Below are 23,382 nucleotides of genomic sequence, written 5' to 3' on the forward strand. Positions count from 1 at the left end.
ATTGTCGCTCCTTCCCTTCTGAGCCCTCTAGTGCATCCACAGAGCACTTTACATCCACATATTACTCAATTACTCAAGATAAATTGGGTTACATATTTTGGGGGGCTTTTTCTCCTTTTACTCCTTGTAAAAAAAAAATATGGGTCTACAAGAACATGTTAGTGTGAAAAATGAAGATTTTGAATTATTGCCTCCACTTTGCTGCTATTCCTGTGAAACACCTAAAGGGTTAACAAACTTTCTGAATGTCATTCTGAATACGTTGAGGGGTGCAGTTTTCATAATGGGGTCCATTATGGGGTATTTCTAACATAAAGACCCTCAAATTCACTTCAAAACTGAACAAAACTGAACTGGTCCCTGGAAAATTCAGATTTTGAAACTTACTTGAAAAATTGCTGCTGAACTTTGAAGCCTACTGATGTCTTCATAAAGTAAAAACGTTTCAACTTTACGATGCAAACATAAAGTAGACATATTGTATGTGTGAATCAATATATAATATATTTGGTATGTCTATTTTCCTTACAAGCAGAAAGCTTATAAAAATGCTAAATTTTCAAATTTTTCATGAAATTTTGGAATCTTTCACCAAGAAATGATGCAAGTATTGACAACAATTTTCCACCAACATAAAGTAGAATATGTAACGAAAAAACAGTCTCTGAATCAAATTCATAAGTACAAGCATCCCAGAGTTATTAGTGCTTAAAGTGACAGTGGTCAGAATTGCAAAAAATGCTCTGGTCCTTAGGGTCAAAATGGGCTCGGTCCCCAAGGGGTTAAATATCACTGTAATGTACAATATAAAGAAAGACTGTATGGAATAGCGCACAATGTTAGGGACTTTCAAGTCGGTGGGTGCCATTCCTCAAGCTTGACCAAGGCTATGTAACAAGTAGAAAGAAGATGGAAGACAGCATTCCAATGATGTGGTTTTATAGGCCCATCAATATACAAGGTGATGCTTGGGAAAGACCTTATTGTCAGGTCAAAACGTCACATCACCTCCTATATTAATGGGCCTATAATACTTTATGCTTTTTGGACACCACATCATTGGAGTGCCGTCTTCCATCTTCTTTCTACTGTAGTGTACAATATATAGGGGGAGTTTTATCAAAACATGTGTAGAGGAAGAGTGGTGCAGTTGCCCATAGCAACCAATCAGGTTGCTTCTTTCAATTTTATATAGGCCTCTGAAAAGTGAAAGAAGCAATCTGATTGGTTGCTATTGGCAACTGCTCCAATTTTCCGCTACACAGGTTTTGATAAATCTCCCCCATAGACTTTCATTTTAAGCAAATATGATGGGTTCTGCACTCCATGGGTTTGTTGCAGAGCGCCCAGAATATGGAGTGTAAGCAGTTCAATAGTAATGCTGTTAACTCCGCAGCCTGTACACTAAACAGTGGTGTACAGTGCACCGCTGTTCACTATATAGGAGCCCTGACAAGAGTCCCTGCTATAAAAGGGATTTTCAGTTTAACAGCAGAAGGCTCCTGAGCTGGGAATACAATGTAAGCTTTCTGTCAAGTCAGCGAAGAAGGAGTTAAGAGGCGATGCCATTCATCACCCCTTACATCTTTTGTGGCCATACACAATGCCGTGATATATATATATATATATATATATATATATATATATATATGTGGTGACGATGGGATGAGGGCAGATGTTATTACCCTAGGGGCAGATGGCATTAACCCCTTGTATTCGTGATGCCAGGGCGTGGTTAACCTCATCACCACCCGAGGTATGGCCGCTGGATCCAACGCCAAATTACGGAACAATGGCAGCTTTACTGAGGTAGACAGATGGAATAGTCTTTACAGCTCAGTTAGGCCCAAGGAGGTGACTAGTGACTTTAGAGACTTGCGGGCTCGCTGGGACTTGTAGTGGACTTGGATAGAATGCTGCAGACCCACGCTGAATTTAGACAGATTTGACTGACTTGACTAGGACTGACTAGACTTCACCCCTTGTGTAGCTTACCAGTCTTTGACATTCACCTGTGGGCCACTTGGTTGGTGGAAGCGTGGCTGCGTGGCTAGGTCTTGGGTCTCCTCAGGACACCAGACACTCTCAGGTCTTGACTGTTGCTCAGCAAAGATTAGACTGACTAGCTAGCTCCTCCCTGGGTTTATATGGGAGTGTTTTTGGGGGGTTCTATAGGTCACCAAACAAGTCACCTGGTCACTGACACCTTCCCTAGTTACATGACTTGGTAACAACATTTAAAGGTATATAACAGTATAAAGACAATAATAATAACAGTATAAAGACAATAAATACCATAGGGTATAATCATACATATGCATATACTAGATATATAAAATACTATTGGTATAGAAAAATGCCCCCAATTCCTCCTCTATTCATCCTGATAGTATTAAAGGGGTACTCCGGCACTAAGACATCTTATCCCCTATCCAAAGGATAGGGGATAAGAGGCCTGATCGCGGGGGTCCCGCCGCTAGGGACCCCTGTAATCTTTCACGCCGCACCCCATTAGAATCAGCCCCCGGAGCGTGCTCGCTCCGGGTCTAATTACTGGCGATCACAGGGACGGAGCATAGCCTATGGAGGGGGTGTGACAGCCTCCACCTCATGTAATCTCATTACTAATGGGATGACACACTGTAACAAACCTCTCCTCATGTAATCTCCTTACTACTGGAGTGACACACTGTAACAAACCCTCTCCTCCTGTAATATCATTACTACTGGGGTAACACACTGTAACAAACCTCCTCCTCATGTAATCTCATTACTACTGGGGTAACACACTGTAACAAACCCTCTCATCATGTAATCACCTTACTACTGGGGTAACACACTGTAACAAACCTCCTCCTCATGTAATCTCATTACTACTGGGGTAACACACTGTAACAAACCCTCTCATCATGTAATCACCTTCCTACTGGGGTGACACACTATAACAAACCCTCTCCTCATGTAATATCATTACTACTGGGGTAACACACTGTAACAAACCTCCTCCTCGTGTAATCTCATTACTACTGGGGTGACACACTGTAACAAACCACCTCCTTGTGTAATCACCTTACTACTGGGGTGACACACTGTAACAAACCCCCTCCTCATGTAATCACCTTCCTACTGGGGTGACACACTGTAACAAACCCTCTACTCATGTAATATCATTACTTCTGGGGTGACACACTGTAACAAACCTCCTCCCCATGTAATATCCTTATTGCTTTGGTGACTACTCAGTTTCACAAGAGGTAAAAGGGAAAAAAGATCCCCCAAATTTATAACTCAATTTCTCCTGAGTACGGAAATACCCCATATGTGGACATAAAGTGCTCTGCGGGCGCACAACAGGGCTCAGGAGTGAGAGTGCACCATGTACATTTGAGGCCTAAATTGGTGATTTGCACAGGGGTGGCTGATAGTTTTAGCGGTTCTGACATAAATGCAAAAAAAAAAAAAAACACATGTGACCCATTTTGGAAAGAAACTACACCCCGCAAGGAACACTGCAGTGGGAACAATATTATAAAAAAATTACTTACTGAATGCTGTAGGGCCTGTGGGTAAAAGGGCATGTGATGATGTTGCCATCATGTGACCAGGCGGAGCTCGGCCATTCAGGATGGTAGTTGAAAGAGCAGATGACTGCACCTCTGTGTCACCAAAGCATAAGAAGATTACATGAGGAGGAGGTTTGTTACAGTGTGTCACCCAAGCAGTAAGGAGATTACATGAGGAGGGGGTTTGTTAGAGTGTGTCACCCAAGCAGTAAGGAGATTACATGAGCAGGGCCGGTGTTAGGGGGGACAGAGAGGCAAAAAAAGGAAGGCTCCAAACAAGGGCGTTATCCCATATAGTATACGGTGGATAAAATTCCAAATAATTAAAATAAAATAAAGAAAAGGGATGACTCAATGGACTAGCAGAACTTATACTTTATTTTAAAGAAAGTAGTCTGCATGTAAATCCATAGGCAAGATGCGTTTCGGGTACAGAATTATCCTTTATCAATTGCAGATGTACCGTATTTTTCACCGTATAGGACGCACTGGCATATAAGACGCACCCAATTTTAAAGGTGCAAAATCTAGAAAAAAAAAAGATTCTGCACCCAACAGTGATCTTCAACCTGCGGACCTCCAGATGTTGCAAAACTACAACTCCGGGAATGCTGGGAGTTGTAGTTTTGCAACGTCTGGAGGTCTGCAGGTTGAAGACCACTGGATAGGAGGTAATACTCATGTGTACCCACCGCTCCAGACCCGTCACCGTTGCCCTGGATGTCGCCCTCCATCGCTGTCGCTGCATCCCCGGGGTGTCCCTGACGCTCCGGACGTCTTCTTTCTCGAGAACCTCGCTCTCCGTCGCCGTCATCACGTTGCTACGCAACCCGCTCCTATTGGAGGAGGGGACGGGGTGCGCAACGACGTGATAACGTCGAAGGAGAGCGCCACCGTGCAGGGGATCCCGGCACGGAGCAGACACCGAGGAGGCAGGTAAGGTCCCTCCCGGTGTCCCGTAAGCTGTTTGGGACGCCGTGATTTTACAGCGGCGGTCCCCAACAGCCCGACTTTCGCTTTAGATGCGGCGGTCAGCTTTTATCGCCACGTCTGAAGGGTTAATACATGGCATCACCGCGATCTGTGATATCCTGTATTAGCCGCGGGTCCCGGCCATTGATGGCTGCAGGGACCGACCCGAGGTGTGTATTTGCCGTATAAGACGCACCAACTTTCCGCCCCGTTTTGGGGAAGAAAAAGTGTGTCTTATACGGCGAAAAATACGGTATCTGCAATTGATACATCTGCAATTGATAAAGGGTAATACTGTACCCGAAACGCATCTTGCCTATGGATGTACATGCAGACTACTTTCTTTAAAATAAAGTATAAGTTCTGCTAGTCCATTGAGTCATCCCTTTTCTTTATTTTATTTTAATTATTAGGGATTTTATCCACCGTATACTATATGGGATAGCGCCCTTGTTTGGAGCCTTCCTTTTTTTGCCTCTCTGTTCATCATTTTACCGGACCTCCTGCCTGAGTCTCCGGTCAAGCTCCATTGGCCTGCCATCCTTAAAGACCACCCCGTCGCCAGGGTTTAGGTGCCTGATACCTGCATGCAATAGGTGAGAGTCTTCAAGACAGCCGCTCACCCTTTCCCCTGTACACTCGCAGGATTATACTAGGCGCTGCCCTCCTTTTTTTTCTTTTTATATACCCTTCGGTGTTGGGGGGGGGGGGCAACCTGCGCAGATGCCCAGGGCCCCCATCCAAAAGGGGGCCCTGAAAAGCTTTAGGATACAATACTGCATTTTGCTGTAATTTGCGCAAATTGCGGCAAAATACAGTAGTGTGATTATACCCTTAAAGCTGTCCGGGCTGCAGAGGGCCCATAGAGAGCTCTAACAGACTTACAATGGACCTGCTAGGACCTGCGATGACTCCTATAGGCTAGGACTCCTGATGATGTCATCACAGGTCTTGGAAGATCTATAGTAAGTCTGTGCTTTGTGTATGGGCTCTGTGCAATGGGGGGGGGGGGGGGGGGGGGATAACTATTCAATTCCAGCACATATATCACTGCCTAACCAGTGCTGATCATGTAACTGATATTGTGGGGGGTGATTTAAGATTTTAACCCCTCTAGGACACAGCTAATTTTAATTTTTGCCACAACTCTTATATTTGTCCATCCACAGACCCATATGGAGAGTGTTTTTTTTTTTTTTGTAGCAACAATTGTATTTTTATACAACACCTTTCATTCTACCATAAAATGTATGGCGCAACAAAAAAATATTGTGTGGGGAAATTGAAAAGAAAACGTCAATTTTGCAAATTTTGGAATATTTTAGTTTTCATGCTGTGCACTTTATGGTAAAACTGACAGGTTCTCTTTATTCTGTAGGTCAATACGATGAAAATGAACCCCATATTATATGCATTTCTATTATTCTACTGCTTTTCAAAAACTCAGACTTTTTAACAAAATAGGTTTGTTTAAAATCTGACCCCTATAACCTCTAACTTTTCCATATTCAGGGCTGCATAAGAGATAATTTTATTGCGCCGTGATCTTTAGTACAGTAAGGAGCATGAAGGTGGGCATTATTACACAATAAGGGGCACAAAAGGGGCATTATTACAGTGCGGGGCATTATGAGGAAAACTGTTACTGTGGAACGAATAAAATGAGCACTTTTCTGAAAGGCAGCACTGAGAAGATCACTGTTATAGTATATGTGGGTGCTATTACCAACAGGCAGCACTGAGAAGTTCACTGTTAAATTATTTGTGGCACTATTACTAATAGCACTGAGAAGATCACTGTTATAGTATATGTGGGCGCTATTACTGACAGGCCGCACTGAGGAGATCACTGTTATAGTATATGTGGGCGCTATTACTGATAGCACTGAGAAGATCACTGTTATAGTATATGTGGGCGCTATTACTGATAGCACTGAGAAGATCACTGTTATAGTATCTGTGAGCACTATTACTGACAGGCAGCACTGAGAAGATCACTGTTATAGTATATGTGGGTGCTATTACTGACAGGCAGCACTGAGGAGATCACTGTTATAGTATATGTGGGCGCTATTACTGATAGCACTGAGAATATCACTGTTATAGTATATGTGGGCGCTATTACTGATAGCACTGAGAAGATCACTGTTATAGTATCTGTGAGCACTATTACTGACAGGCAGCACTGAGAAGATCACTGTTATAATATATGTGGGTGCTATTACTGACAGGCAGCACTGAGGAGATCACTGTTATAGTATATGTGGGCGCTATTACTGATAGCACTGAGAAGATCACTGTTATAGTATATGTGGCCGCTATTACTGATAGCACTGAGAAGATCACTGTTATAGTATATGTGAGCGCTATTACTGACAGGCAGCACTGAGAAGATCACTGTTATAGTATATGTGAGCGCTATTACTGACAGGCAGCACTGAGAAGATCACTGTTATAGTATATGTGGGCGCTATTACTGATAGCACTGAGAAGATCACTGTTATAGTATATGTGAGCGCTATTACTGACAGGCAGCACTGAGAAGATCACTGTTATAGTATATGTGGGTGCTATTACCGACAGGCAGCACTGAGAAGTTCACTGTTAAATTATTTGTGGCACTATTACTAATAGCACTGAGAAGATCACTGTTATAGTATATGTGGGCGCTATTACTGACAGGCCGCACTGAGGAGATCACTGTTATAGTATATGTGGGCGCTATTACTGATAGCACTGAGAAGATCACTGTTATAGTATATGTGGGCGCTATTACTGATAGCACTGAGAAGATCACTGTTATAGTATCTGTGAGCACTATTACTGACAGGCAGCACTGAGAAGATCACTGTTATAGTATATGTGGGTGCTATTACTGACAGGCAGCACTGAGGAGATCACTATTATAGTATATGTGGGCGCTATTACTGATAGCACTGAGAATATCACTGTTATAGTATATGTGGGCGCTATTACTGATAGCACTGAGAAGATCACTGTTATAGTATCTGTGAGCACTATTACTGACAGGCAGCACTGAGAAGATCACTGTTATAGTATATGTGGGTGCTATTACTGACAGGCAGCACTGAGGAGATCACTGTTATAGTATATGTGGGCGCTATTACTGATAGCACTGAGAAGATCACTGTTATAGTATATGTGGGTGCTATTACTGACAGGCAGCACTGAGGAGATCACTGTTATAGTATATGTGGGCGCTATTACTGATAGCACTGAGAAGATCACTGTTATAGTATATGTGAGCGCTATTACTGACAGGCAGCACTGAGAAGATCACTGTTATAGTATATGTGGGCGCTATTACTGATAGCACTGAGAAGATCACTGTTATAGTATATGTGAGCGCTATTACTGACAGGCAGCACTGAGAAGATCACTGTTATAGTATATGTGGGTGCTATTACCGACAGGCAGCACTGAGAAGTTCACTGTTAAATTATTTGTGGCACTATTACTAATAGCACTGAGAAGATCACTGTTATAGTATATGTGAGCGCTATTACTAACAGGCAGCACTGAGAAGATCACTGTTATAGTATATGTGGGCACTATTACTGATAGCACTGAGAAGATCACTGTTATAGTATATGTGGGCGCTATTACTGATAGCACTGAGAAGATCACTGTTATAGTATATGTGGGTGCTATTACTGACAGGCAGCACTGAGTAAATCACTGTTATAGTATATGTGGGCGCTATTACTGATAGCACTGAGATCACTGTTATAGTATATGTTGGTACTATTACTGATAGACAGCACTAAGGAGATCATTGTTATAGTATATGTGGGCACTATTACTGATAAGTAGCACTGAGAAGATCACTGTTATAGTATATGTGGGCGCTATTACTGATAGCACTGAGAAGATCACTGTTATAGTATATGTGAGCGCTATTACTGACAGGCAGCACTGAGAAGATCACTGTTATAGTATATGTGGGCACTATTACTGATAGCACTGAGAAGATCACTGTTATAGTATATGTGGGCGCTATTACTGATAGCACTGAGAAGATCACTGTTATAGTATATGTGGGTGCTATTACTGACAGGCAGCACTGAGGAGATCACTGTTATAGTATATGTGGGCGCTATTACTGATAGCACTGAGAAGATCACTGTTATAGTATATGTGGGCGCTATTACTGATAGCACTGAGAAGATCACTGTTATAGTATATGTGAGCGCTATTACTGACAGGCAGCACTGAGAAGATCACTGTTATAGTATATGTGGGCACTATTACTGATAGCACTGAGAAGATCACTGTTATAGTATATGTGGGCGCTATTACTGATAGCACTGAGAAGATCACTGTTATAGTATATGTGGGCGCTATTACTGATAGCACTGAGAAGATCACTGTTATAGTATATGTGAGCGCTATTACTGACAGGCAGCACTGAGAAGATCACTGTTATAGTATATGTGGGCACTATTACTGATAGCACTGAGAAGATCACTGTTATAGTATATGTGAGCGCTATTACTGACAGGCAGCACTGAGAAGATCACTGTTATAGTATATGTGGGCACTATTACTGATAGCACTGAGAAGATCACTGTTATGGTATATGTGGGCGCTATTACTGATAGCACTGAGAAGATTACTGTTATAGTATATGTGGGTGCTATTACTGACAGGTAGCACTGAGTAGATCACTGGTATAGTATATGTGGGCGCTATTACTGATAGCACTGAGAAGATCACTGTTATAGTATATGTGGGTGCTATTACTGACAGGCAGCACTGAGTAGATCACTGTTATAGTATATGTGGGCGCTATTACTGATAGCACTGAGAAGATCACTGTTATAGTATATGTTGGTACTATTACTGATAGACAGCACTAAGGAGATCACTGTTATAGTATATGTGGGCACTATTACTGATAAGTAGCACTGAGAAGATCACTGTTATAGTATATGTGGGCGCTATTACTGATAGCACTGAGAAGATCACTGTTATAGTATTGACCACATCCCTCGGCATCAGGAGCGGTGGTCATGTGCTTAAATGGTTGCTGTATTAAGCCTAGGTTACGACTAGCAGCGGGAATAGATATGGAGGATTTTGCTAACTGAGTGCGGCTGGTTGATAACATATACCGCTGAATTTGTATCAATTGGATGGCTGTATCTTTATGTATCTACATGACTGTAGTGGCATCCCTGGAGGATATATTCTGAGTACACTCTATATATCTTTGAGAGCAGCTATAGAGAGGAACATACCTTGACTACTGTGACTGTATTGAGACAATAATGAAGGTCTGAGGATGCATCACTGCAATCTGCAGCTCCAAAACCTGAACAGACCATTTGATTATCTCAGAGTCTAATAATGTTTTTTCATGTATTTGCCTCATTTGTTGTTTATATGTTCTATATGCTGCTCACATATAAGTTTGTGCTTTAAAGCAACCACAACCATCTTTTTACCCCTGATGAACCGTATGTTACTGTAAATTACCCAGTTACGGGGAAACGCGTCGGGTTAGGATGTACTATTGGGGATTGTCCCTATAAATATCGCACTTTGTGTATTGATGTGAATTACTGTTTTTATGGGGATTTATATATACTGTATTCTGTAACAAGCTATTTGTAATAAAGAAAGATATTTTTAGCTATTTGAGATTTTGATTTGCTATTACTGAAAGGCAGCACTGAGTAGATCACTGTTATAGTATATGTGGGCGCTATTACTGATAGCACTGAGAAGATGACTGTTATAGTATATGTGGGCACTATTACTGATAGACAGCACTAAGGAGATCATTGTTATAGTATATGTGGGCACTATTACTGATAAGTAGCACTGAGAAGATCACTGTTATAGTATATGTGGGCGCTATTACTGATAGCACTGAGAAGATCACTGTTATAGTATATGTGGGCGCTATTACTGATAGCACTGAGAAGATCACTGTTATAGTATATGTGAGCGCTATTACTGACAGGCAGCACTGAGAAGATCACTGTTATAGTATATGTGGGCACTATTACTGATAGCACTGAGAAGATCACTGTTATAGTATATGTGGGCGCTATTACTGATAGCACTGAGAAGATTACTGTTATAGTATATGTGGGTGCTATTACTGACAGGCAGCACTGAGTAGATCACTGGTATAGTATATGTGGGCGCTATTACTGATAGCACTGAGAAGATCACTGTTATAGTATATGTGGGTGCTATTACTGACAGGCAGCACTGAGTAGATCACTGTTATAGTATATGTGGGCGCTATTACTGATAGCACTGAGAAGATCACTGTTATAGTATATGTTGGTACTATTACTGATAGACAGCACTAAGGAGATCATTGTTATAGTATATGTGGGCACTATTACTGATAAGTAGCACTGAGAACATCACTGTTATAGTATATGTGGGTGCTATTACTGACAGGCAGCACTGAGTAGATCACTGTTATAGTATATGTGGGCGCTATTACTGATAGCACTGAGAAGATCACTGTTATAGTATATGTTGGTACTATTACTGATAGACAGCACTAAGGAGATCATTGTTATAGTATATGTGGGCACTATTACTGATAAGTAGCACTGAGAAGATCACTGTTATAGTATATGTGGGTGCTATTACTGATAGCACTGAGAAGATCACTGTTATAGTACATGTGGGTGCTATTACTGACAGGCAGCACTGAGGAGATCACTGTTATAGTATATGTGGGCGCTATTACTGATAGCACTGAGAAGATCACTGTTATAGTATATGTGGGCGCTATTACTGATAGCACTGAGAAGATCACTGTTATAGTATATGTGAGCGCTATTACTGACAGGCAGCACTGAGAAGATCACTGTTATAGTATATGTGGGCACTATTACTGATAGCACTGAGAAGATCACTGTTATAGTATATGTGGGCGCTATTACTGATAGCACTGAGAAGATCACTGTTATAGTATATGTGGGTGCTATTACTGACAGGCATCACTGAGTAGATCACTGTTATAGTATATGTGAGCGCTATTACTGACAGGCAGCACTGAGAAGATCACTGTTATAGTATATGTGGGCACTATTACTGATAGCACTGAGAAGATCACTGTTATAGTATATGTGAGCGCTATTACTGACAGGCAGCACTGAGAAGATCACTGTTATAGTATATGTGGGCACTATTACTGATAGCACTGAGAAGATCACTGTTATAGTATATGTGGGCACTATTACTGATAGCACTGAGAAGATTACTGTTATAGTATATGTGGGTGCTATTACTGACAGGTAGCACTGAGTAGATCACTGGTATAGTATATGTGGGCGCTATTACTGATAGCACTGAGAAGATCACTGTTATAGTATATGTGGGTGCTATTACTGACAGGCAGCACTGAGTAGATCACTGTTATAGTATATATGTGGGCGCTATTACTGATAGCACTGAGAAGATCACTGTTATAGTATATGTTGGTACTATTACTGATAGACAGCACTAAGGAGATCATTGTTATAGTATATGTGGGCACTATTACTGATAAGTAGCACTGAGAAGATCACTGTTATAGTATATGTGGGCGCTATTACTGATAGCACTGAGAAGATCACTGTTATAGTATTGACCACATCCCTTGGCATCAGGAGCGGTGGTCATGTGCTTAAATGGTTGCTGTATTAAGCCTAGGTTACGACTAGCAGCGGGAATAGATATGGAGGATTTTGCTAACTGAGTGCGGCTGGTTGATAACATATACCGCTGAATTTGTATCAATTGGATGGCTGTATCTTTATGTATCTACATGACTGTAGTGGCATCCCTGGAGGATATATTCTGAGTACACTCTATATATCTTTGAGAGCAGCTATAGAGAGGAACATACCTTGACTACTGTGACTGTATTGAGACAATAATGAAGGTCTGAGGATGCATCACTGCAATCTGCAGCTCCAAAACCTGAACAGACCATTTGATTATCTCAGAGTCTAATAATGTTTTTTCATGTATTTGCCTCATTTGCTGTTTATATGTTCTATATGCTGCTCACATATAAGTTTGTGCTTTGAAGCAACCACAACCATCTTTTTACCCCTGATGAACCGTATGTTACTGTAAATTACCCAGTTACGGGGAAACGCGTCGGGTTAGGATGTACTATTGGGGATTGTCCCTATAAATATCGCACTTTTTGTATTGATGTGAATTACTGTTTTTATGGGGATTTATATATACTGTATTCTGTAACAAGCTATTTGTAATAAAGAAAGATATTTTTAGCTATTTGAGATTTTGATTTGCTATTACTGACAGGCAGCACTGAGTAGATCACTGTTATAGTATATGTGGGCGCTATTACTGATAGAACTGAGAAGATCACTGTTATAGTATATGTTGGTACTATTACTAATAGACAGCACTAAGGAGATCATTGTTATAGTATATGTGGGCACTATTACTGATAAGTAGCACTGAGAAGATCACTGTTATAGTATATGTGGGTGCTATTACTGATAGCACTGAGAAGATCACTGTTATAGTATATGTGAGCACTATTACTGACAGGCAGCACTGAGAAGATCACTGTTATAGTATATGTGGGCGCTATTACTGATAGCACTGAGAAGATCACTGTTATAGTATATGTGAGCGCCATTACTGACAGGCAGCACTGAGTAGATCACTGTTATAGTATATGTGGGCGCTATTACTGATAGCACTGAGAAGATCACTGTTATAGTATATGTTGGTACTATTACTGATAGACAGCACTAAGGAGATCATTGTTATAGTATATGTGAGCACTATTACTGATAAGTAGCACTGAGAAGATCACTGTTATAGTATATGTGGGCGTTATTACTGATCGGCAGCACTGAGAAGATCACTGTTATAGTATATGTGGGCGCTATTACTGACAGGCAGCACTGAGAAGATCACCGTTATAGTATATGTGGGAACTGTTAATGACAGGCACAGGGCCGGTTTTGGACTAAGTGTGGCCCTGGGCAAAAACAAAAATGGGGCCCATGACCAAAGATCATTGTGCTGCATATCAGCTGAAGGCCATAACACAAATGCATTATAGGGTCCAAATCAAAGATATATAGGGGAAGATTTATGAAAACCTGTGCAGATCAGTGGAGGAGTTGCCCATAGCAACCGATCAGAGGCCTTTTTAAATTGAGAATAGCATCCTCTATTTAGGCTTTCATAAATCTCCCCCATAGTGAATACTTTTTGTTTAAAGTGCAAATGTCACATAAAAATAGGTCAATAACCTGTCAGCACAGCACAAGCCGATCACTGGTATACTGCAGCCATACATTTGTTTTGGCACTCCTTGTCTTCTATTCTGTAAAAATAACATTTATCTACAGATGCCAAAAGTCAGAGAGGCGTAGTCAGGGATCTGCAATCTCTTTTCCGACATCACAGCACTGCCCCGGGACCGCTCACTGACTGAGAAAGAAATAGAGCTGCGTGCCAGTCAGGCTGGTGCAGTGCGGTGATGCCAGAGAAGAGAGGCTTGGCAGCCCAGGGCTGTAGTATACCAGTGATCAGCTCGTAGGCTGCAGTATGCCAGTGATCAGCTCGTAGGCTGCAACATACCAGTGATCAGCTCGTCTGGTAGGCTGCAGTATACCAGTGATCAGCTCGTAGGCCGCAGTATACCAGTGATCAGATCGTCTCGTAGGCTGTAGTATACCAGTGATCAGCTCGTAGGCTGCAGTATACCAGTGATCAGCTCGTCTCGTAGGCTGCAATATACCAGTGATCAGCTCGTAGGCTGCATTATACCAGTGATCAGCTTGTAGGCCGCAGGATACCAGTGATCAGCTCGTAGGCTGCAGTATACCAGTGATCAGCTCGTAGGCTGTAGTATACCAGTGATCAGCTCGTAGGCTGCAGTATACCAGTGATCAGCTCGTCTCGTAGGCTGCAGTATACCAGTGATCAGCTCGTAGGCTGCATTATACCAGTGATCAGCTTGTAGGCCGCAGGATACCAGTGATCAGCTCGTAGGCTGCAGTATACCAGTGATCAGCTCGTCTCGTAGGCTGCAGTATACCAGTGATCAGCTCGTAGGCTGCATTATACCAGTGATCAGCTTGTAGGCTGCAATATACCAGTGATCAGCTCGTAGGCTGTAGTATACCAGTGATCAGCTCATAGGCTGTGCTGATGGTTATTGACTGATTTTTATGCGACAGTTGCGTTTTAACCATTAACATAAATCAGACCCTAAAACACTCCTGTATTGTGGCCATGTTAGAGCAGCTCTCACCTGATCAGAAGCAGTCACAGCACACAGGACTATTAAATCCAGTGACCACAGGGGGCGTCTTCTCTGATTGTATATGTTCTCATTTACATCCAGCCCAGGCAAATATGATGATGTCTACTGATGACTGAAGACTATACCAAGACATCTGTGGCCCCTTACTTCTCGAGTCTACCCAAAACTCTATAGTAACACAACCCCCATCCTTTACACTGCAATCCTGCTTCACTAATGCTGTGCTTGCTGCTGCCCCATTACCATGTCTACAGCATACCTAGCGGACAGTGTAAAAATCAGAAAAATCTAATCGGTATGATCCGACCACTGGAACCACTGGGTGATTGGAGCAACAGCACATGACCCCATGTCACTCAATTCATTCTCTATGGGGTCTCCATACATGTGCAGCGATCAGCAATGTTTATAAGTCCCATAGAGACTTGCGATGACATCCTCAGGAAGGTCCTTTACCATACAGTGTGAGTGTCTATTCTGCTCTGTGGGCTCTCTGAAGCAATTTGCATATTTTACCTTGAATTTGCGCAAATCGTGGCATAATGCATTAATGTTCCTCTAGAGTTCATGGGGGCCCTGGGCAATTGCCCAGGTTGCCCCCCCCCCCCCCCCCCTTAAACCATCCCTGGACAGGCAGCACTGAGAACATCATCGTTATAGTATATGTAGGCACTATTACTGACAGCAGCACTGAGAAGATCACTGTTATAGTATATGTGAGCGCTATTACTGACAGGCAGCACTGAGAAGATCACTGTTATAGTATATGTGAGCACTATTACTGACAGGCTGCACTGAGAAGATCACTGTTATAGTATATGTGAGCACTATTACTGACAGGCAGCACTGAGAAGATGACTGTTATAGTATATGTGAGCGCTATTACTGACAGGCAGCACTGAGAAGATCACTGTTATAGTATATGGGAGCGCTATTACTGACAGGCCGCACTGAGAAGATCACTGTTATAGTATCTGTGAGCACTATTACTGACAGGCAGCACTGAGAAGATCACTGTTATAGTATATGTGAGCGCTATTACTGACAGGCAGCACTGAGAAGATCACTGTTATAGTATATGTGGGTGCTATTACTGACAGGCCGCACTGAGAAGATCACTGTTATAGTATATGTGAGCGCTATTACTGACAGGCAGCACTGAGAAGATCACTGTTATAGTATCTGTGAGCACTATTTCTGACAGGCAGCACTGAGAAGATCACTGTTATAGTATATGTGAGCGCTATTACTGACAGGCAGCACTGAGAAGATCACTGTTATAGTATATGTGAGCGATATTACTGACAGGCAGCACTGAGAAGATCACTGTTATAGTATATGTGAGCGCTATTACTGACAGGCAACACTGAGAAGATCACTGTTATAGTACATGTGGTGACTATTACTGACAGGCAGCACTGAGAAGATCACTGTTATAGTATCTATGAGCACTATTTCTGACAGGCAGCACTGAGAAGATCACTGTTATAGTATATGTGAGCGCTATTACTGACAGGCAGCACTGAGATCACTGTTATAGTATATGTGAGCGCTATTACTGACAGGCAGCACTGAGAAGATCACTGTTATAGTATATGTGAGCGCTATTACTGACAGGCAGCACTGCGAAGATCACTGTTATAGTATATGTGAGCGCTATTACTGACAGGCAGCACTGAGAAGATCACTGTTATAGTATATGTGGATGCTATTACTGACAGGCCGCACTGAGAAGATCACTGTTATAGTATATGTGAGCGCTATTACTGACAGGCAGCACTGAGAAGATCACTGTTATAGTATCTGTGAGCACTATTACTGACAGGCAGCACTGAGAAGATCACTGTTATAGTATATGTGAGCGCTATTACTGACAGGCAGCACTGAGAAGATCACTGTTAGACCATGTTCACACATCGGAATTTCCGTGCCGGATTCCGCATTGGAATCCCGCAAGGAAATTCTGCTGCAGCAGTGTCCTGTTGAATTCAACAGGATTCTGCTGCTCCATGCACATGGAGGAAATTCTGTGCAGTTCCATTTTCTGTGTCCACACAAAGAATGAACATGTTGTGTGTAGCTATCTATGAGATGACGGATTCCTGTGCGGTCCTAGCACCGCCATATTATGCCCTGCAGAGATTCTCCGTGTGGACATTCCGTTGTGTGAACTTAGCCTTATAGTATATGTGGGCACTATTACTGATAGGCAACATTGAGAAGATCACTGTTTATCTGTGTGCGGTGACTATTACTGTATAAAGAACAAGGTGACAGTATTAGTTTAGGGCTACATGGCAAAAATGGTTTGCACAGTCAAAGATCGTCATGTTGTTCTCCCTGAATGGTGCTGAATCTCAGCTAATGTATGTAAATGTAGACACAGGTAGAGAAATCCAGCACATATCAGTTCTTGCTCTTTAGGTGGTTTATTAAACCCTTAAAATGGCATCATAAAATGTATGGCTTCCTGTGACTATACATTATACATTTTATGATGCCGTTTTGTGCTGGATTTCTCTCTGTGTTATTACAAGTTGCTGTTGCTCCACAGCTATCTGTGCACTTCGTTCTTGCAAAGGGGGGAGCTAAGCTGATTTGCACTAAATGGGGTCACGTTGCGACCTCCAAACAACCGCAGCCACAAATTCATCCTGGATGGAATTATTATGTTTCTCATGTTGTAGTCACAACCATCTGGGGTTTGCAGCGCAATCTCATTTAGGCTAAGTCTCCACTTGGTTTTTTGCACTGCGTTTTAGGGATTAAAAAAACGCCTGAAAAATCGCCAGTGCAAGTGACGTCATCATGCGTTTTTTCTTGCGTTTTTTCTGGTGTTTTTTCCGGCGTTTTTTTCATGGAAATTGCACCTTGGCGGTTTTTTTTTTGGTACCCAAAATTTCTTGGGTACCAAAAAAAAAAAAAGGATGCAGCAGTGATTTTTTTTTTATTAAATGCAATGTATATATTTTATAACCCGATTTTTATAATTTTTTAATAAAGTGTGTGTTTCACTTTTTTTAAAAATAAATTTTTAACATTTTTTATGTAGTACTACTACTCCCAGCATGGAACAGACTGTTCCATGCTGGGAGTGATAGTACCTGTACTATAGACATATATCGTCCATAATATAGCAGAGAAGCGAGCGGGTCTATACATCGCTCTCCTCTCTGCACTATACTCCGGCCACTGATGTCAACAGAAATTCATATTTCCCACCCAGAGCTGTGATTGGCTGGATGGTTTCAGCCAATCACAGCTCTGAGGAAAAGATGAATGAATGAGTGGCCGGCCCGGAGTATAGTGCAGAGCAGGGATGTGAGCGATGTATACAGTCGCTCCATCTCTGCTATAGACAGGACGATCACATCGGGTGTCAGTAGTGATATCCACTGTGATGTGTCCTTAAGCAGGCACTACTACTCCCAACATGGAGCACACTCTGCTCCATGCTGGGAGCTGTAGTACCTGTATTAATAGACAGATCGCAGCGAGTCTAACTTCTGACACCCGCTTCGATCTGTCTATTAATGCAGGTACTACAGCTCCCAGCATGAGGCAGATTGTGCTCCATGTTGGGAGTAGTATTACCTGCAGTTATGGAAAGATCACAGCGGGTATCACTCCTGACACCCGTTGTGATCCTCCTGTATAATGTATAGATGCAGCGGCCTCTCTCCTATGGTCCCCTGCACGGCCGTATATATACACATGTTCCTATTTCTCACAGAGAGCTGTGATTGGCTGGAACCATCTGGCCAATCACAGCTCTGTGGGAAATATGAATAAGTGTAAATATACGTCAGGGCAGGGGACCATAGAAGAGCGGCCACCGCATCTATATATTATACAGAAAGATCGCAGCGGGCGATCTGTCTATTAGTACAGGTAGAACTACTCCCATCATGGAACAGTGTGTTCCATGCTGGGAGTAGTAGTACTAACTAAAAAAAATGTAAAAAATAAAGCAAAAAAGTGAAAAACACACACACAATACATTTTTATAATTTTCGGCTAAATTTTATTTCCCTGCACACATAAATTGATCCCTGTTTAAAAAGTAATAGTTTTTTTTTTCAATAATATACATTTTGTTAGATACAATTTTTTCCTTCACTACTGTATATTTTTGAAAAAAAATTTTTAATGGTACCCTACGAAATTTTATTAAAAACAGCTATCTACATCACTTTTTTGGATCGCTAAAGTCCAAAAAAGATAAAAAAAACGCCTGCAAAAACGCCAAAGTTAAAATACACATAGCGTTTTTCTTGGCGTTTTCTCACACCCATAGACTTCTATTGGAGCAAAACGCCACGATTTTGACAAAAAACGCCGGTTTGAGGGAACGATAGCGTTTTTTTCAATACGCCAAAGAGCGGAAAAGAAAGCAGAAAAAGTGAAAAAACGCCAAAAGGATTAAAAAAACGCCAAAGTGAAAAAACGCAAAGTGGAATTCGAAATTTGCGATTTCTCATTGACTTACAGCTAACATCTGGCCGCAGCGTTTTTTGACCAAAAAAACGCCATGCGGCAGAATTGGCGTTTTTCTTTGCCGAGATGCAGCACAATTCAGGGCGCGCAACATAGGGATCTTTGGTCACGCAATCTGGGGCCCCATTTTAAATTTTAGCCCAGGGCCACACTTAGTCTAAAACTGGCCCTGTACATGAGGAGGGGGTTTGTTACAGTGTGTCACCCAAGCAGTAAGGAGATTACATGAGGAGGAGGTTTGTTACAGTGTGTAACCAAAGCAGTAAGGAGATTACATGAGGAGAGGGTTTGTTACAGTGTGTCATCTCAGTAGTAATTATATTACATGAGGAGAGGGTTTGTTACAGTGTGTCATACCAGTAGTAATGATATTACATGAGGAGAGGGTTTGTTACAGTGTGTCATCCCAGTAGTAATGATATTACATGAGGAGAGTGTTTGTTAGTGTCATCCCAGTAGTAATGATATTACATGAGGAGAGGGTTTGTTACAGTGTGTCATCCCAGTAGTAATGATATTACATGAGGAGAGGGTTTGTTACAGTGTGGCATTCCAGTAGTAATGATATTACATTAGGAGAGGGTTTGTTACAGTGTGTCATCCCAGTAGTAATGATATTACATGAGGAGAGGGTTTGTTACAGTGTGTCATCCCAGTAGTAATGATATTACATGAGGAGAGGGTTTGTAAGGGTACGCTCAGATGAGCAGATCCACAGCGTATTTTATGCTGCACACAGCTGTATATGCTGTGTTATGCTGTATACAGCTGTCACGCCCCCTCCCATAGGCTTGCATTGAGGGGGCGGAACGTGACATCACACAGGGCAGAGTCTTGACGTCACAACACTCCAGCCCCGGGATCGATAGTAATCAGACCCGGAGCGAACACGCTCCAGGGACTGATTTTAACGGGGACTCCCGCGATCAGGCATCTTATCCCCTATCCTTTGGATAGGGGATAAGATGTCTAAGCGCCGCAGTACCCCTTTAAGGGGGTACTCTGCCCGTGGCATCTTGGATGTATCCTTTGGATAGGGGATAAGATACTTAGGGGCGGAGTACCACTCTAAGGTCAAAATTACTCCATATAAACGACTGGGGAGATTTATCAAAACCTGTCTAAAGAGAAAAGTTGCCATGTTGGCCATAGTAACCAATTAGATCGCTTCTTTAATTTTTTTCAGAGGCCTTGTTAAAAAGGAAAGAAGCAATCTGATTGGTTGCTATGGGCAACTCCGCAACTTTTCCTCTGGTCACGTTTTGATAAATCTCCGCCATTGAGTTTTGGAATTACTTGTATACAGCAGCTCCATTCTAGGCATTTCCCTCAGATGGACTTCCATTGTATCTGACAGGTGACTGGAATGGACTGGTTCCCGGTAGAAGCTCCCTGCAAGTACTGTGTAGACTGGAGCTGCCGTAGGGATGACCTAGCACGAACTGTACCATTCTAGAGGCAGCAGCCGCTGCCAGACAGAAACATGGTCACCCAGGAGCGCCGAGATCTGAGAACGTCACGTCCAGTGACGTCAGCGCGCCGGCTGTCGCGCTGTCAGGATGACGCGGTTCTGGAGGATGCCCAGGCCGAGCTGTGAAGTAAACGTTTCCCGACACTGAGAGTGACCGGCTTGGTGGTTGGGATGGCGGAACCGGGGCACGTTACCCCCACGGACGGTGAGTGTGTCTCTGCCTGTGTGTCCTGAGCTGTGCTGGTGAGGAGAGCAGACTCCGGGCCAGGTAGTGGGGGAGGCGGCTGGAGGTGGGAGCCCTGGACCGGCTGGGAGCAGACACATGTCACATTGAGTGTGACGCTGCTGAAAAGGCTGGGTGGGGAGCTTACTGCTGCCTGTGTGGTGGGATTGTGCCCTGCACACTATTTACTGTGGAATGGACTATTTCTGCTTAAAGGGCTCGCTACGTGTTCTCACTAAAGTCTATCAATACACAAGTGTTCCAATCTGTATACTGTATATATGTCTCCAGAGGGAATTATTAAAAGGTGGATATTACTGGCTGCTATACATCGGACTGTATGACCTATGTGTGAATCATGTATACTCTCCCAACGTGAGTGTGCATTGCTGCCAAGGAAGCTTTATTTATAAATATGTAACGCACAGACTGGTGAGCCACATCAGTCTATAGCAGTGGTCTCCAACCTGCGGACCTCCAGATGTTGCAAAACTACAACTCCCAGCATGCCCGGACAGCCGTTGGCTGTCCGGGCATGCTGGGAGTTGTAGTTTTGCAACATCTGGAGGTCCGCAGGTTGGAGACCACTGGTCTATAGGATGCACACAATTAGAGATGAGCGAACTTACAGTAAATTCGATTCGTCACGAACTTCTCGGCTCGGCAGTTGATGACTTTTCCTGCGTAAATTAGTTCAGCTTTCCGGTGCTCCGGTGGGCTGGAAAAGGTGGATACAGTCCTAGGAGACTCTCTTAGGAATGTATCCACCTTTTCCAGCCCACCGGAGCACCTGAAGGCTGAACTAATTTACGCAGGAAAAGTCATCAACTGCCGAGCCGAGAAGTTCGTGACGAATCGAATTTACTGTAAGTTCGCTCATCTCTAGCTGCTATACATCGGACTGTATGACCTATGTGTGAATCATGTATACTCTCCCAACATGAGTGTGCATTGCTGCCAAGGAAGCTTTATTTATAAAATATGTAATGCACAGACTGGTGAGCCACATCAGTCTATAGCAGTGGTCTCCAACCTGCGGACCTCCAGATGTTGCAAAACTACAACTCCCAGCATGCCCGGACAGCCAACGGCTGTCCGGGCATGCTGGGAGTTGTAGTTTTGCAACATCTGGAGGTCCGCAGGTTGGAGACCACTGGTCTATAGGATGCACACAATGCCTCCATGTCCGTGTACCATAAAAATCGCTCCCCCAAGGATTTGTTTTTGCTGATGTCCCTTCAGAAGTATATTGCAGGATTATTAGTAGTCTTTTCCTGTCCATGCCTGTTACCACAATGCAGCTCAATAGATGCCTGTATAGAAAGCAGACAGAGGGTAAGTGGCACAGGTGATTTACCTGCCTGTGCCGTCCTATGTGGGTGCTGTTTACAATATTCTTGGGCTAATATTCCTGTCCGGTAGAGAGTGGACAAGTGGTAGCACAATCCAAGAAGCTTAGAACATGTTTTGGAGATCACGATTTCCTATCTGATCTCTTGTAGTGACACGATCTACAGGTGCTCACTTGGTTGCGACACCACCAGCCTGGGCATTCCCTCCGCGCCGGAGAAAGAAATCATCATGAATACATAGGACAGCAGAGGCAGGTTGTTTACTGTGCCACTTAACCACTGGAGCGGGGAGCCAGACTAAGGCTGCATTCACACCATGTTTTTGCAATACAGTTCCCGTATACGTTTTCTATGTGAAAACCGTACGGAACCGTATTGGAAACCGTAAGCATTGACTCTCCATTGAAAACTGTATGCCAAAAGATGCATCAGGTTGTGTCCGTTTTGCATCCTGTACGGTTTTGTCAGGTTTTTTTCCTGTACCCAAAACCGTGGAATTTCAATCAAACAAGTAAAACTTTATTCAAAATGCAGTGAAAAGTTAAAAACGTGTAAGTTTTTTTCTTAAAAAACGGATGCAACCGGATGTCATTTTTCAAACCGTATACGGTTTTTAACTGTACACGGGTTAAAATTTGTACACACATTTTGATACCGTTTAGTCAGGTTTTGAGGAATCAGTTTTTCCTCAAAAGCCTGATACGGGAACTGTATTGCAAAAACGTGGTGTGAATGCAGCCTTACAAACATTGGCAGCATGAGGAATATACACTCTGCGCTTTGGCTCCAGTCCTGGATCATTTTATGTCATGATAATCAATTGTTTCTTCTACAGGATATTGCTCTGCAATGGTTTAGTTGTGTCTTTTGAGTAGATTTCAGCATGTTCCGACAAAGATTTGGATTCCGAAAGAAAACGGAAGTTGTGTGGAATCCCATTGTAGTCATTGGGACTGTGCTGCAAGGCTGAGTCCACCTGAAATTCTGTAGTTTGAACGACTCTAAGG

The 23,382-nt window shown here is 42.7% G+C and overlaps 2 protein-coding genes across 4 annotated transcripts in view; one reads left to right on the forward strand and one right to left on the reverse strand.

Annotated features, from left to right (window-relative positions):
* The window catches only part of LOC130355757 (uncharacterized), a 146,650-nt gene extending 125,900 nt beyond the window's left edge, over positions 1-20,750 (reverse strand). For 2 of the 3 annotated variants that reach the window (XM_056556371.1, XM_056556369.1), the window contains exon 1: positions 20,626-20,750. The gene's annotated coding sequence lies outside the window, so the exon portion shown is untranslated. The remainder of the gene's footprint in view (positions 1-20,625) is intronic. The other variant, XM_056556370.1, reaches the window with a different exon arrangement.
* Positions 20,751-20,833: 83 nt separating this feature from the next.
* RABEP1 (rabaptin, RAB GTPase binding effector protein 1) overlaps positions 20,834-23,382 on the forward strand; it is a 102,772-nt gene continuing 100,223 nt past the window's right edge. Inside the window, exon 1 of the mRNA XM_056556366.1 lies at positions 20,834-21,005. Coding sequence (XP_056412341.1) covers positions 20,972-21,005 — 34 coding nt within the window. The 5' untranslated portion in view covers positions 20,834-20,971. The remainder of the gene's footprint in view (positions 21,006-23,382) is intronic.

This window comes from Hyla sarda, chromosome 2 (genome assembly GCF_029499605.1).
Source record: "Hyla sarda isolate aHylSar1 chromosome 2, aHylSar1.hap1, whole genome shotgun sequence".
Taxonomy (NCBI): domain Eukaryota; kingdom Metazoa; phylum Chordata; class Amphibia; order Anura; family Hylidae; genus Hyla; species Hyla sarda.